Source organism: Pteropus vampyrus, unplaced genomic scaffold (genome assembly GCF_000151845.1).
Source record: "Pteropus vampyrus isolate Shadow unplaced genomic scaffold, Pvam_2.0 Scaffold68, whole genome shotgun sequence".
NCBI classification, from domain to species: domain Eukaryota; kingdom Metazoa; phylum Chordata; class Mammalia; order Chiroptera; family Pteropodidae; genus Pteropus; species Pteropus vampyrus.
In genome coordinates, this window is record NW_011888849.1 from 5,680,171 (window position 1) to 5,695,882 (window position 15,712).

Below are 15,712 nucleotides of genomic sequence, written 5' to 3' on the forward strand. Positions count from 1 at the left end.
GACATAATTGTCCATTGTCATTCCAGAGTCAGATTTGGGGGTTCAGCAGAGATGACTTTGGACTTTGGAATCAGGAGACCTGAGTTCAAGTCTTGTTTGTCCCAGTGCTTCACGTGTACTACATAGGGAGTTAATAGGAGTTACTGAGGAGAAAAGGGGACAGGGAAGGGAACAGCCTTTATGGAGTCAATTTGAGAAATCCTGGTAAACATTTTCTTTACTGGAGGATTTCCTGGTAGCTTTTAACATGTTAATGTGTACTGATGTTTCTAGGAGAGATTATAGTATGCAGTTCCCAGGCTTATTTTGATGTTTTTCTTTAAGCGTGGAACGTTTTATCAGATTATGATTCCATAAAACATACTTAGGGAAATACTGCCATCAGTAATTTCTAGCTCTTAAACCTACACAACAGTACAACTGTTTTTGCTGTTACCATAATATCTATCATTTGAGAAAAAAAGTTAGCCCTCTATTGGGCAGGATGTTGGCACAGTGAGATGTAGTGGACAGTAGCTATTGGATATGATAGAAAATTTAAGAAAGAAAAAAAGAATATGGGTGTCAACACCCCTTTTAATGCTAGGTCATGCATCATCAATTTTCACACTTGTTTTTTTAATTACTGATGTTAACAGTTTACAGATGAATAAACTGAAGCTCATCTAATGGGTTATGCATAGGAGATGCTGAATGTCAAACTATGGTCTGTCTTCAGCCAACGGCCATGTTCCATTAACAGCAAGGCTTTGTTATAGAGCTGGGTCATTTTTAACTTTTCCTGTTTTTTTAACTTTTCCTTCATTTTTAACTTTTCCTGTTTTTTTAAATTTTAAATTATTGTTACAAAAATAATACATGCTTATTAAAGAAAAATAGGTGAGAAAAAAGTAGAAATACTCCCAGGCCAGTCATCAAGTACAATTTCAGTTAATATGTCATGTATTTCTTCCTAATTGTTATATGAAATATTATGTTCATTAGTCATAGTTGTGTTTAAATATGTATAGATACATTATAGATATTTATACTTACATAAATCTATACAATTTTGAATCTTGCTTTTGAATCTTCCCTACAGATGTGCATTGGTTTTTGACACATACCTAAGTATTTTAATAAATAATACACTGGACTCAGAAACTGAACTTAGAGCTCTTCGATGCAGGCTGCCCCTTGACCATGGACAAGTTCCTTGGTCTTTCTGGAACTTAGTTTCCTTATTTATAAATGAGGGAGTTGGATTAGATCATTGATTTTTAAACCATGGGATTCCATGAAACTCCCTAGGGGCTGGGAGTAGAAAGGTCAACAGAGCAGGAAGAACCTTGGTCCTTTCTTCCATCCGTGTTTCACTCCAAGCAGCTGCACTTATAACTCTTTTATAGATTTGAGGTCCAGGCACATTTGGGAAAAGGTTTTTACTGATTTGCGTGTGTGTGTGTGTGTGTGTGTGTGTGTGTGTGTGTGTGTGTGTGTGTGTGTGAAAGAATATAAATTGCTGGACCAGATGATCTTGAAGCTCAGCATTTCAATGGTATCTGTTAAGTGGCTGTGTGTTATGTACATTTTAAAAACATTACCTTACCAGATATAATGGTAGATTAAGCAGACTTGCCATACTCTTTTCAGATTACCTCAGTAAGCACAGAGAAAATCACTGATCCATACTGAGCAGGGTCCAAAACACGGTTGAATTATTTCTTAGAAAATACACCAAGGGGGAGGCCATAAAACATTTCCCCTTTGACTATTCATTGTCAGATCCATTTAATACTCTTTTAGGAAAGACTAACCAGAGAATCAGTGGTCCCTTAAACTGGTACATGTTTGAAAGCTATAGACTTTGTCAATAACTGGTTTTCCCTCTTCCTTATTAATGTTAAGGTTTTACATTTTGAGAGCATTGATTTGGAAGACTCAGTGTCTGGACTTTTTCTCTTACCTCCACAGAAGGAAGAATCTTGTTCAAAAATGAGGTGAATAGATGCTTGGGTACTCAAGAACTCTGGACAGCTACATGAGGTGTTTAAAAACTGTCCTGAACATCTTGCCACTCAAGTCTCTGTCATGAGGCCTGACAGGATGAACACGCGGCAGAGGAACAGCATCCTGCTTTGTAGGAACGGTGACTGCTGACCTGTCGAGAGCAAGCTGGGGACTGCACATTGTCTGCCAGTACAATGAAGGAAGTGGTTTATTGGTCACCCAAGCAGGTGGCAGACTGGCTACTGGAGAATGCTATGCCAGAATACTGTGAGCCTCTGAAACATTTAACAGGCCAGGACTTGATCAACCTAACCCAAGAGGATTTCACAAAAGCCCCTTTGTGCCGAGTCTCCTCCGACAACGGGCAGCGGCTCTTGGATATGATAGAGACCCTGAAAATGGAGCACCACATGGAAGCACACAAGAATGGCCATGCTAACGGGCACCTCAGCATTGGCACGGACGTCACCACCCCTGATGGCAGCTTCAGCATCAAAGTCAAACCCAACGGGATGCCAAATGGGTATAGGAAGGAGATGATAAAGATCCCCATGCCAGAACCAGAGCGCTCCCAGTACCCCATGGAGTGGGGCAAGACTCTTCTGGCCTTTCTTTATGCACTTTCCTGTTTTGTTCTCACCACAGTGATGATCTCGGTCGTCCATGAACGAGTACCTCCTAAGGAGGTGCAGCCTCCACTACCGGACACGTTTTTTGACCATTTTAACCGGGTGCAGTGGGCCTTTTCTATTTGTGAAATTAACGGCATGATCCTCGTAGGACTCTGGTTAATTCAGTGGCTGCTCTTAAAATACAAGTAAGTAAAGCAAAAGCTCTCAGATTCAATGACTGAGGGGTTTCCACTGCAGATGTCTAATCCTCATTATTTGGAAATGAAATTTATCAGGCAATGGAATCAAAGCATATTATCCCTCCTCCTCCCCTTTTTTCATACCCAGCTAAAGCTCTGGCAGTTTTAAGAAAATAGTGTTTTTATTTCCTGTTTTGTACAAGATTTGTGCAAAATGGTGAATAGGATTGTTAGAGATGGCTGTTCTTCTCTTTTTACTTCATAGGAAAGAAAACCCTCAGACCCTTCAGAGATAAAGGTCATTGAACCACAGATAAACTAGTCTTGGTGTTATTATCTCATCAGAGAAATTGTTGACAGGTAGCCTAAGCACCATGAATGGCTGTGTAGCTTTTCCCACACAGTCAGACATCTGGAATGTTAGTAACATGTATTTAAAGAGGTTTCACACATAGAATTCAGAGCAGCTATTCCAGCGTGCCTTGCTGTTGGGAAAATGAAACCCTCCAGGAATGACTTTGTTTAGGTAGGTGAAATGCAGATGCACCTACATGACTTGCCACAGTATAGAATGTGTGGCAACTAAGGTAGATGTGGCTCTTCCATTCAAGTTTCTCAGGATTTTAAATAGGTACCTTCTTTTAGTTCCAGGTAGGTCTAAAGTGGCTTTCATGTCTCTAACTGTAAACTCAACACAGATCCCCTCAGGCAGGCTCTTTGCTTGGGCTGCCTGCAGCACACTAAACACCTGAGCTTCCCTTGTCGCTGGTGTCTGATTTTCCTCTTATATGAATATCTTTATGGCTTCCATGCATGGGAGTTGGAAACTAGTTTGTTAAGGAACTGCATTTCTCTGTGATGGACTGTGTCTTATGACCCGCAGTATGGTCGAGTGTTAAGGAAATCATCTTAAATCTGGAAATCAAAAGGCAGACAGAGTTTATGCTGAACTTGATCTCACAAAAATGACGAGTATTTTCCCAGTATGTTCGTATGGACTGTGTTTTTTTTTCACCTTGTAAATTATATATCTGCAAATGGAAATAGAAAGCAGTTCCTGACTGCCAGGAAAGAACTATAACTTGTGTAAAGGAAGTTATTTAAGTGACGAGTGTTTATTTTGGGGCTGATTTGGCAATCCTAGAGTTTAAGCTAAATTTGAAATAGAGATGATCTGGGCTGCATTTCCCAAGATATTGATTTGGTGGAAAACCTTTTTTTTGTTTGCTTGCTTTAAGTTTGTTTGCTTGCTTTAAGTTTTAAGAGGCTAAATAGGAATAAGCTTTAGACATATGAGATTCTCAGAATTTATTATTTACATTCTTTGGCTGCCAAACTTCAATTTCTACTTTTGACTTCTTTTCCTAAAAACACATTAGAAAAAGTGCTAGTATTTTTCCTTATAAAGGTGAAGGTCACCTGAATTATTTGTTCTGGTTTTTCCTGATGTTTATTGTTTCGTTTATGAGAATTTGTTTTTCATAAAAATTTTTACATGCAAGCAAATAATTTATTGATCCAGATATGACTTTGGGTACGTCCAAATCAATACATGAGTCCAAAGTTTTCACAAAACTGTGATTTTTTTAAATAGTCATATTCTTGTTATAAGAAAGTGTCCTAACCATAGGGTTAATTTCTTTAATATATATTACTGTTTATATTTCTCTTAGCAGGGATTTTTTCTCATATCTGTTTTGCCTAAGCTTTCTAATTTTATGTTTTACGGCTTACTCGTTGCCAATACTTTAGTCATTTGTATATTTAAATTGTTCAGTAGCAGTAAATCAATTAATTCATGCCATGGGCAAAATTAACCCAGTGCTGGGATGCAGACAGCCTGGGTTCCAGCCCCAGCCATGCCTTAACATGCTGGGTGGTGTGGGTGAACCTCTAAATCTCAGGAGCTTGGTTTTTCTCACAGATTAAAAAAAAGGGGACCTCTCAGTTTAGATGATTTCTATTGTTCTATACAATTGTGTTTTATTTTATTCTAACGTGATGGAATGGACCAATTATGTTTTAATATTATTAGCTGCAGAGCTTTTTTTGTACATAAATTCTTCTCTCTGGTTTCCACGTTGTCAGGATAGGGACATGGGAAATGGAAGCCACCTGTTGTCATGGTAATCCTAAGCATCCCCGTCCAGCCCTTCTGCTAGGGCATATCCCTGGTTTTCCGTCTCCCTCCTTGAGACCTCTCTTTAGTGTATATGGCACACCAGACGTGTAAGAGATAGGAAGAAAGATGCAAGTTGACATGCCAAGCAGTGGATGTTGATGTACCACCTTTCCCTAGCTCTCAGAAAGAAGACTGAAATGTTCTGTTGTGTCAGAGACCCATTGTGTCTAGTTATTTGCCTATCGCAATATAGCACTTTTATTCCTCCAACATGTTGGGGAAATGGATCCTTCTGGTTATGGAATATTCTGTTTAGCAGAGAGTTCACCTCTCCCTCTTTTGCGCTTGACTCCTCTGAGTCTTGGCCCTTTTCCCCATTCGCCACCGGGGGCTTTGCCACTTAGGAGGCACACTGTACACAACTCCTCAGAGTTAAGCCTGTTTGGCCAGTAATCCCAAAGGGGAATTTTACTTTGATTTTTAAGAGTCTTGGAACCCTTAAAAAAATCAGCCTATTCCTTTGTGCTTCTGTACCTTCTACTTTTTAGAGAAGGATCAGAGGCTGAAAATGTAGAGGATGACTCATTGAGAAATGAGATTACTGGATTCGGGCAACATTCCCCAGCAACAGACCCTTCAGCCACACGTTTGAGGTGCCCGGAAACCTTGGTGCGGAATTTGCAACATTGTAACATTTGGGTCTATCCTTATGTTGTATGCCATTGTCCTTTACTGTTAAACATAAGTTTTGTTTTTTTGTACTTAAATTTTTTTTCTTTGCCTCCTTTCATTCTTAATATCTCCCCCTCATATCTGTATGTATATATGTTTATATATATACATATATCCACATGGGATTTCCACGGCATTGCAAAGTGGAAAGCAACAATAATGCCTGTCCTTGAGAACTTTTTGATTTTTAAAATTGTAAATAATGTTGTCTCCCCATTTAGAATTGGACTTTCAAGCCACTGACTAGGAAAAATTCCTGGGAAATCTCTGCATTTGTGTCAGACTTCACTGCAAAACAGGTATCCCTTGTTTTAAGAAAGCATGATAAAGAATATGTTAAACTTACAGACTTAGCAGAACTTTTCATGCATGGCTAAATCATGGCTAGCACGTGGCACCTCTGTGTGATACGTGTGGCTCAGCTCTATTCAGACATTGTAAACACCTAACAAAGAAGAAGGCCAAGGAACAGGATTGTACAACCTCCAAGTCAAGGATTTTCTAGCCATCGTGACTTAGTATGGTGATCATTATAACTCAGTAGGGTGATCATAGTATCTGAAACGCAACTTGTCTAAAACCAGATTTATTGTCTTTTTCTTCTAACTTCTTCCTCCTATATGGGCAGTGGCATTTCCTAGACACCTAGAACTTCTTAGTTCCTTTTATACAAATGCTAAGTTCTCTCAATTCTAATTTCAAATTCATTACCTCTTCCTATTCCTACTTAGTGATGTATAGTGAGTGCTAAGATGGAGACCGAACTCCTTAGCATGAAGCCCAGGGTTCTTCATAATCTGGCCCCGATCTTTCCTACCTCATCTCTAGCTACTCTAGTCCACAGTTTCCCTCCGAAGCTTGAAGCTCATATCACATTCCATTGTATTCCTCGTGTGTCTCCTTCACGGCTAGATTCTGAGTTCCTCAAGAGAAAAGACTGGATCTTATTCATCTTTATATCCCATTGCCCTGTACAGTCTGACACAGAGAAAGCGCTCACTTAAAATGTATTCATTCATTCATTCACCTTGTATTTACTGAGCAAGCTTCTATGTGCCAGGCACTGTCGTAGACCCTGGGGGTGCCACAGTGAGCAGGGGCCCCTAATGCACTCATGAAACTTATATTCCGGCTAGGCTAGAGCAGGCAGTAAATAAATGAATATCTAATTCCAGGTAGTGATAGGGAAATGAAGAAAAATAAGGCATATAAAGGGTTAGAAAGTGTTGGGGGAAAATAATATTGAATGTCAACTCTAATTGAAAAGAAAGAAAGTGTTGGAGATAGTGGTGGGGGATGGTATTTTAAATAGAGTGATTGGAGGAGGCCTCTAACAAGATGACGGTCGAGCAGACATCTGAATCAAGTGAGGGTGAATACCATGCCTGTGTTCGGGGCCAGAGCAGTCCAGACAGGAAATGGAGCAAGTGCAGAGTCCCTGAGGCTGGGGGAAAGTGGTGACACAGGAGGTCAGCAAGGTGCGGATGGCGAATCAGGTAGAACATCGTCAGCCGTGGCTCAATAGTTTGGATTTTGTTCCAAGTATGGTGACAACTCATTAGGGGAGAATGATATGAACAGATTTATGTTTTGAAAGATTCACTCTGGCTGCAGTATAGAGAGAATAGGGAAGCAAGAGCGTAAGTGGGGACTGGTCGGGACGCCACTGCCGAAGTCCAGGTGGGAAATGATTGCAACTTAGACTCAGTTAACATTTGACAATGAATAGATTTTGTGCTGGGTTGTGGGAAGGGATGAACTCTTTCTAGAAGCCATGGTTTCTGTAGCATTTAGACCAGCTTATCTTTTATAGACACAGTGCTGCCTTCTGCTGTAGTATCTTTCTCTCGCAAGGTTTTTAGGTCTCTCTGTGAAGCCCTGAATTTTGTATGGAATTTCATGGGGAGATAGAATTCACTAATTTGGGAGCTCTCACAACTTTGCTCGAATGTGTTTTATTTTAGAGCAAATTCAGATTTATGTGTATATCCCAATGCGTGTTTTCTACCATGGCTTCTTTTGGGTCAGACATTTGCCTGAAAGAAGTGATACAAGTTATTGAGGGGGCAGATTGCGTAAGGATGAATTACTGTTGCAGGATACATTGGTTCACTGGTGGTGAAAAGATCTGAAGAAAAAAGAGAGGGAGCCATTGGATAGTTAGGGTGTGGGGTGGCGTCGGAAGAGCTTGGTGGTTGGGGCAGTTGGGATATGGGGTAGAACATCTGGCGTGAACAGCCGTGTAGAGTTACAGAGGGACTGACTGGTGGAACAGTCACTGAGTGGGTTCTTTGAAAACTGACCCGATGCCAAAAGGGAAGGAACGGGAGAAGGGGAATGATGTTGGCAGATCCCGTTTAAGACCTGCTGTGACATCTGTATTCAGAACTGTTTCCAGAGGCTTCGTTTGTCTCGCGGGAAGAAACGGATACGATTTTCCAGTGCGGCTTTCCTGAGATTACATGCCGAGAGTAGTCCTAGGATGAGTTTTTAGTTGTTTGGCAGCAGTAGATATCTTATATTCAAGGACCACTTAGGAAAAGATTTTGTACTTTGACCTTTGATAAATGCTCTGTCTTTGAGAGCCTTATTCGATAGGTGAGTATCTGCCAACATAAGAAAGTTTGTCTGCAGCACTTAGCTCTCTTCTGTGAATGGAATCTAATTTCCAAGGGCTTAATCCTGTGCTGATTGGCAACTTCTGCTCTCAGATGTTAATTTGATTATTTTGGGTTTGTGTTTTACCCAATAGACTAGACTCTCCACTAACATTTATCTTCATTTTCCCCCATTGTAATTCCATCCGTGTTTCTTTTCATATTAACTTGATTGAATCAAAGTACTTATCTCTCTCCTCTTCTAACCCCAAGGCAGTTTATAACCACAGTTATCAATATTCTTAAAACTGTTTTTAAATCTCTGATGGTTGTGATTAAGTAAAGTTCTTAAAAAGCTGTTGGTATAGAGCATTTGATATGAAACAGGTCTCTCTAAGATTCTATTCAATAGAATTTATTTTCCAGGTACCAGAAAAGCCTTTACTTAAGGCCATTTCATTTTATTATAAATTGACCTTATACTGTGGACCACAAAGCTAGTCTCTATTGGAGCTTCAGGACGTCTTTACATTGAGTTGTTTATCAAGAATTATTAAAGACTGTGTGCTAAGGATGCAACAGCAAGCAAAACGAAGCTGTATAGAGGTTATCTTCTGAGGAATTTGTTTGTCCTCATTGTAACATCTCAGGTTTTGGAAGTGTGTGTTGGCCAAACTCTATGCAAGCATAAAACTCATGAGGACAAAAATTCCCTCATGTTATTGAAGCTTTGGGGGGTATCTATCCCATTATGTAATTGCTCGATAAGCAGTCATACTCTTCTCCAGCAATAAAGCAAGATAAGAGCTCAGGGAGCATCTCTTCCCCTCCATTGTTCTTCCTCTACATGTAGCTGCATCTATTATGTGTTTTCTCAAAGTGTGTTTTATTCTGTTTCTTATCATCCATGTTGTCAGAAATCATTATCATCCTATTCAAGTGGCAGATTCCAAACCAGCTGATATGTGAGTAACACAATTGTTTACTTGCATTGTATCATTTGATCCAGTCACCCCTCAAAATAAATAGTGTAATTCTCTCTCAGTGAAGATAACTGAGACTCAGAGAAGCTATTGATTTGCCCAAGGTCTCACATGGTGTACTTTGGGGATTGAAGGCTATTCAGTATAAATCCAGTCTAGGTCATGGTATAATAGAGACCTATCCTCTGGAAATGTATTTTCTTAGCAGAAATAGTGGTGTAAATTCCATGTGTATAGGACAGATAGAATAAAAACAGGCCAGATCAGTGTTTGATAATAAGGTTATGTGTCATATACCATCCAGGACACATGTGTACTTGCCCCAGAAGGGACCTGCCAACCCTGAGAGCGGTCACATCTTGCCGTTCCACCATAGTTTGTAGAGAATGTACTTAGCTCTGCCCCAAATGACTCCTGTCTTACAACCTCCTAAGTGTGGCACGGGACCTCCTTACCGTTGATCTGGGAAATCCCCTTTGCCATCAACTTCAGTCACGATTTTCTACTGAAGACCACCGACCAGGAGTGCTCAACCTTGTTCTTTTCCCCTCAGTTTCTAGCAAGTTTTCTCTTCTCTCATTAATTCTGACCCATCGTCCATCTGAGCTGTAGAGCCTGGGTTGAGATCCTGTTTTCTTTCTTTCCCCAGGGTCCTTCCCTGTCCCATTCCAGTACAATTTGGATGTCCTAGACTTCTGCAGGCCTCTGCTTCTCCTCCTTTTACGAGGGGCATTATTCGGGGTGGAGAACAGTTACTCTAGGGGCTAGATGACACATTCAGTCCCAGGCTGTATCTGCTTCTCATTCTCCTCTCAGGTAGTTGGTGATCTGATCCGCTTTCACCTTTTCTAATTTGTACCAGTTTAGAGTTTAAGATGTGAATACTGGCCTAGCCTTAGGAATTGTAGGGAAACTAGATTCACCCGGTATTGCTCCCTAAATTCAGCAATTCCAGAAATTTGGCTTTTAAATTACCATAAGTGTATTAAGGGGAAGAGAGCAAAAAAAATAACATAGATACAATAAATTAGTTTTCATGAGTTCATTTTTTTTATTTGTAACACTGAAGAAAAACAAGTAATGCATCTTTTTTTTGTAGGCAGATCAGAAGATAAAGGTAAACAAAAAGAAAAAGTTATTTCTCACATTGCTAGAGATAAATGATAATGGTAATATTTGGGTTCATATCCTTTTTTGTATTTTTCTGTTTATGCTTATGTATTCATAATATACATGTGTATTTTTAATTAGTGCAATATTTGCCTTATATTTTATACCATGCCCAAGTATTAACTCTTGCCCTCTTCTCTCAAAAACCATCATGGATGTCTGTCTAATTGTTCTTGATCTGATTTAGAAGTCACCGTATCTGTCCCCCACCAACCTGTCAGTATGGTGACTACAGCAGTTAAGCATTCAGTTATAGTATAAATCTTACTAGTTTAAAATGGTTCTCTCTCTCCAGCCACCTACGAACTGAATGAGTTTGGTCAAGTTACTTATGTGGTAGCATTGTTTCTTCTCCTACAAAGTGGGAATGAAAAAATAGTGTCTTTCTCACCATTGTGCGAATCGAGTGGGATGATATATACAAAGCACTTGACTGAGTCCTTGGCATCCTCCTGGTTCCCAAACCTGCCTTACTCCCACTTAGCAAACGGCATCTCTGTCCCTCCTGGCTCTCAGGCCAAACATCTTGGTTTTGTTCTCGGTATTTGCTTCTACCCCATATCTGATCTATCTGTTAATCCCACCACTTCTTATCAACTCTGTTGCTGCCCTAGGCCTAGCCACCATTGTATTGTCTCTTATCTGGGTTGCTGCAGGAGCTTCCTGCTGGGCTCTCTGTTTCTGTTCTTGCTCCCCTTAAGTCACTTGTCAACTTGGCAGACAGAGTGTATCACTGTAAGAGTAAGCTGGTGTGTGTCACTCATCTCCCACCTCATATAGCTTTAAGGCCAAAGTCCTCATGGTGACCAAGGAGTCCTGTCAGACCCCATGCTATTTCCTCCCAGACCTCATGCCCTCATGCACTTCAATCCCTGTCCCACTTGCTGGTCAGCAAACACCCGTAAATGCCAGCCTCTAACTCAGAATCTTCTCCCACAGCTGTCCTCACGGTCAACCCCTCATACACAAGGACACCTTCTCTGGCCAACTTAGCCCCAAATTGTAACCTCTCTTCTCCCAGTGACACTTTTGCTTAGTTTCACACTTTAGCACTTATCTAATATGCTCTATATTTTACTTATCTTGTTTATTGTCTGCCTCCTCCACTAGAATACAAGCACCACAAGGCAGGCTTTTTGTCCATTCTGTTCACTGCTATATTGCTAGTGCCCAGAATAATGCCTAGAACATATATTTTTATTACATGAAAAAAATAAAATAGCAGCAATTAACTTTTGTTCAGTGTTGCACTATGCTAGTTTCTGTGCCTAGATTTCAATAAATATTAGCCACTGCTGGTAATATATAAGCTTATTATGTTTCTAGAGACCTGTTAAAAATGAGAGTATGTTACTTTTAAGGGTAATCCGTTAGCCCAAGAGCAAATATTAACCATTCAGTTCCATTAGCTGTGACTGAGCAAGCCCTTGAGAGTATGCTTCAAGGTGGTTGAGTTTTGATGAAGGGAGGGAATGAGGAAAGATCTGGGTAAACATATACATATTTGCATTTAATATACATACACATACACACATTTTATTGTTTATGTATATACACGTACGTATATACATGTATTTTTTTATTAATAGCCTAAAATACCAACAAGAAATATATAACCCCTTTTGTTTTGTACACATGTATGTAGCAGTTTGCGGATGATACTTGATTTTAATTCTTCATAACTTTCTCAAGTAGATCATACTGATGTCGTCTTTCAGACTTATAGAGTAACGTTTTTTCTTTACAATACAATCTATATTTAACCCAGGAAATACCATTTTTTAAAAGATAAGTCGAGTGGAGACAATTGTGATGTGTTCTGTACAAATTCCCTAAACCAAGATCATTTCCTAAACTTAATCAACGGTTACACTATATTGAAGATCTTTTACATGGGGCTTGGGGAAAAAGCAAAACAAAACTGAGCCACTGCCTTTTTTTTTAACTTGACAATTTGATTAGAGAAAAGAACAACTAATTGAAAGTGTAGAGACCTGGGTTTCATGTGGCTCTCTCATTGATGGACTCTTGTCCCATGCTAGTACTTAAATTCTTTATATCTTAATTTTCCTCCTGTAAAATGGGATAATAATACATGCAAAACGGGAGTGTGATTAAAATAATTAACACCAAAGATGTAAAATCTCTTTGAGTTGGATTTTAAAAAGGCAAACAGATACTTTTTGTGTGTGCGTGGACAGACATGTTTCTGAGCTGGGTGCATGGGTATGTCTCATTCTTCCAATTCATATGCGTGGGTATGCAGGAAATAGTAAATGAGTTATAGGTCTCCTAGGAGATCATATATTTTTACTTCTCTGTTTGCTCTACAACATTTATTCTTTCCCTTTCATTTGTTTTACAAACCTTTCCTGGAATTTTCTTTCCTAAAGTACTGAACAAAGGCTGAGTTTTCATGACTGACCGTCTGGAGCAGTTGAGACTCCTGTGATGGGTGGAAAGTACACACAGTGCAATAAAGAGACAGGGGAGGGAGGGGAGAGATCACAGCCCAAATCTCCAGGAGTGTACAGCCCTAATTGAATGAATGCAGCGATCTTAGCAGGTGTAAATTAAAATATAACTGCAGAAAAGATACAGACTAAAGGATAGGTGAACATCAGGGCAGGTTAATTCTGACAGATAGATGGAAGAGTTTAAAGCAGGGGTCCCCAACCCCCAGGCCACAGACCGGTACCAGTCTATGGCCTGTTAGGAACCGGGCCGCATAGCAGGAAGTGAGCGGTGGGCAAGTGAGGGGAGCTTCATTTGTATTTGCAACTGCTCCCCAGTGCTAATATAACCATCTCAGCTGCACCTCAGATCATCAGGCATTAGCTTCTCATAGGAGCACGGATCCCTGGTGCCAAAAAGGTTGGGGGCTGCTGTTTAAAGGACAAACATTTATGGAAAGAAACAAGTAAAAATTATCAGGGAGTAAGAAGCAAAGTTCTACAATCCACAGGACTGTATGATATTGTCAGTATCAGGTACTATTGTAAATCTCACTGTGACTAAAAGATAACTAAGGTACAACTTCGCTTAAGAGTTGCTTCTAATATAAGGGACAAGACCCTTGACTGGTAATGGTGATGCCCATCTTATTTAATAAAAATACCATAAAATAGAAACCAAGTTGTGAAGTGATTTGAAGGATTAAGTGGCTTTACCCAGTTGGGGACATCCGGAAGATTATACAGAGGTTGTATTGGAGGTGGACAGATAGGATTATAGCAGACGGGATGATGGGAGAGACCAGGGAAAGAAATCTGCTGGCAAAAGCAAGAAATGGGGGTTTCAGGGAACAATGAGTGGCTTCTTTTGCCCAGGGTAGTGAGATTCACTTCTGCAAGATAAGACAGATAAGGTAGCTTGGGGTCAAGCTGAGAGGAGCCATGAGGGGAGTTTGAACTTCAGTAGGCAGTGGTGAGCAGTTGTCACAATCCAGGGAATCCAAGGGCTAGTAGTGAGGAATTAAAGGAAGGAAAACAAATGTAAGAAACTCTTCGGACTTGGTGTCAACAGAATTTGGGATGCGGGGGAGAGGATTATGAAGAAATAAAAACGGGCTATGTTTTAGAGCACCAGGGAACTGCTTTACCGTAGGTGGTCTCTCGGAGACCAGAATGACAAGCAGTGAGTGCTCTGAGAGTCCAAGAAGAGGGAATGGCTGGCACAAAGATCCTACCTGAGGCAGGAGGGACTTTGCACAGGGTGTTCAAAGAACAAAGGCATGGCACCGAAGCTGGATTCTAGACAACGAAGGGGAGAGCAGTAGGAGGTGAGGTTGGAGTGCGGCGACCAGATCATCTAGGGCCAAATCATCTTGGTGAAGGATTTAGATTTTATTCAAGATACATTTGGCAACCATTGGAGAGTTTTAAAAGACATACTCTGCTTAATTTTTTCAGAAAAGATGATTCTGGCTGCTCTCCGGAGTGCATTTTAGGGAGGCTTGGGTGGAATTAGGGACAACAGGTCATTGTGGAAGTTCAGGCAAGATAGGATGTTGAGAAGTGGACGACATTTCAGAATGGCTGATTGAACCTGGGGGCAGCAGGTGGTGAGCAGATTTAATGGGGCGCGGAGTATGCAGACAATAATGAAAAAGGATGCGTTTAGTGTTGGACGTCTGGAAGGATTTTTTCAGTACTGTAATAACTAATGGAGTTATTAAATTATTATCAGAATGCATATTTTGTAGAGTTCTGGGTCAGTATGAAGTACGACATAAAATACTAACTTAGTGATAAATCTGAGTTCAATAGATTTTGAAATGTAATTTAACGTGATAGGATGTTGGCTCATTTATAGGTACACAGCAGTGTAATCTCATAAAATTGGTAATTTTTATACAATTTGAAGCAGTTTGCTGAATTTTTTGTCTTGCGTAATGTATTTCAATTTTAAACTCTCTGAACCACATTTTGCCCATCTATAAAATAAGGATCATAGCCATGCATTACAGGTTGTCCTAAGAACTAAATGGCACAGAGCTTGGCATGCTGATGAAGAAGCTAATTTACAAGGAAATTAATTGAGATGGTACAGGTCACCCAGTAGATCTTTGTTAAGGTAGAGCTAACATCTGTATAAAGATAGGCTCAGTGACTCCTGTCCATGCTGCACACACTGGAATTGCTAATCAGAGACCCGAATCATGCACCAGCCTCCATGATGGCTCAAGAGATATGGGCCTCTCTGATTCTGTGTTATAGTTGGGTGTTCTCTCCCACTTGTATATTGCCTCTTAGCTTGGGATTGTTGCTTAGTCTCACTGCTGTTTCAGGCCCTGTTTATATCTGAAAGCCAACAGCTGCCATAAAGAGCTTGCAGGCCAGTTCTGAGCACTGAATGCATTACGTATATGTTCCAGCTATGGATTAGTTGCAAGAGATAACAAAAGAACTTTCCAGTATTTTAAGATTACTTCCTAGTATATTCATTTCTTTCATCACTTTTTCTTTAGAATTTTAGACGGTTGTAGCAAATGCCAAAAATAATGTAGTGTTACTATTTTAAGTCCAGTTTTAATAGTATTTATGAAGTTCTGAATACTTTTTCTTTTTTAAGTAGGGATATTCGAAAAATAAAGATGTAAAGAATATAGTAAATAAAAATAAGTCACCTGGACTGCACATAACATGCTATTCTAGCGAGTCTTAATAATTATCTATAAAACATTAATACTTTCATTACTATTTCTTTTTAATCATGTTTAGCAAGTATGTTTTCCTTTCTCTCAGAAAAAGTAGTAATGAGCCTATTAATTCAACTACCTGAGAGAAGAATAGATAACTGGGACCAA

At 39.9% G+C, this 15,712-nt stretch overlaps 1 protein-coding gene across 6 annotated transcripts in view; it reads left to right on the forward strand.

The window, feature by feature from the left end:
* Positions 1-15,712, forward strand: part of SGMS1 (sphingomyelin synthase 1) — a 266,110-nt gene that overhangs the window by 225,991 nt on the left and 24,407 nt on the right. For 5 of the 6 annotated variants that reach the window (XM_011361623.2, XM_023531466.1, XM_011361626.2 and 2 more), the window contains one exon: positions 1,954-2,806. In XM_011361623.2, coding sequence (XP_011359925.1) covers positions 2,184-2,806 — 623 coding nt within the window. In that variant the 5' untranslated portion in view covers positions 1,954-2,183. Of the gene's footprint in view, positions 1-1,801; positions 1,807-1,953; positions 2,807-15,712 lie in introns of all 6 variants that reach the window. The other variant, XM_011361625.2, reaches the window with a different exon arrangement.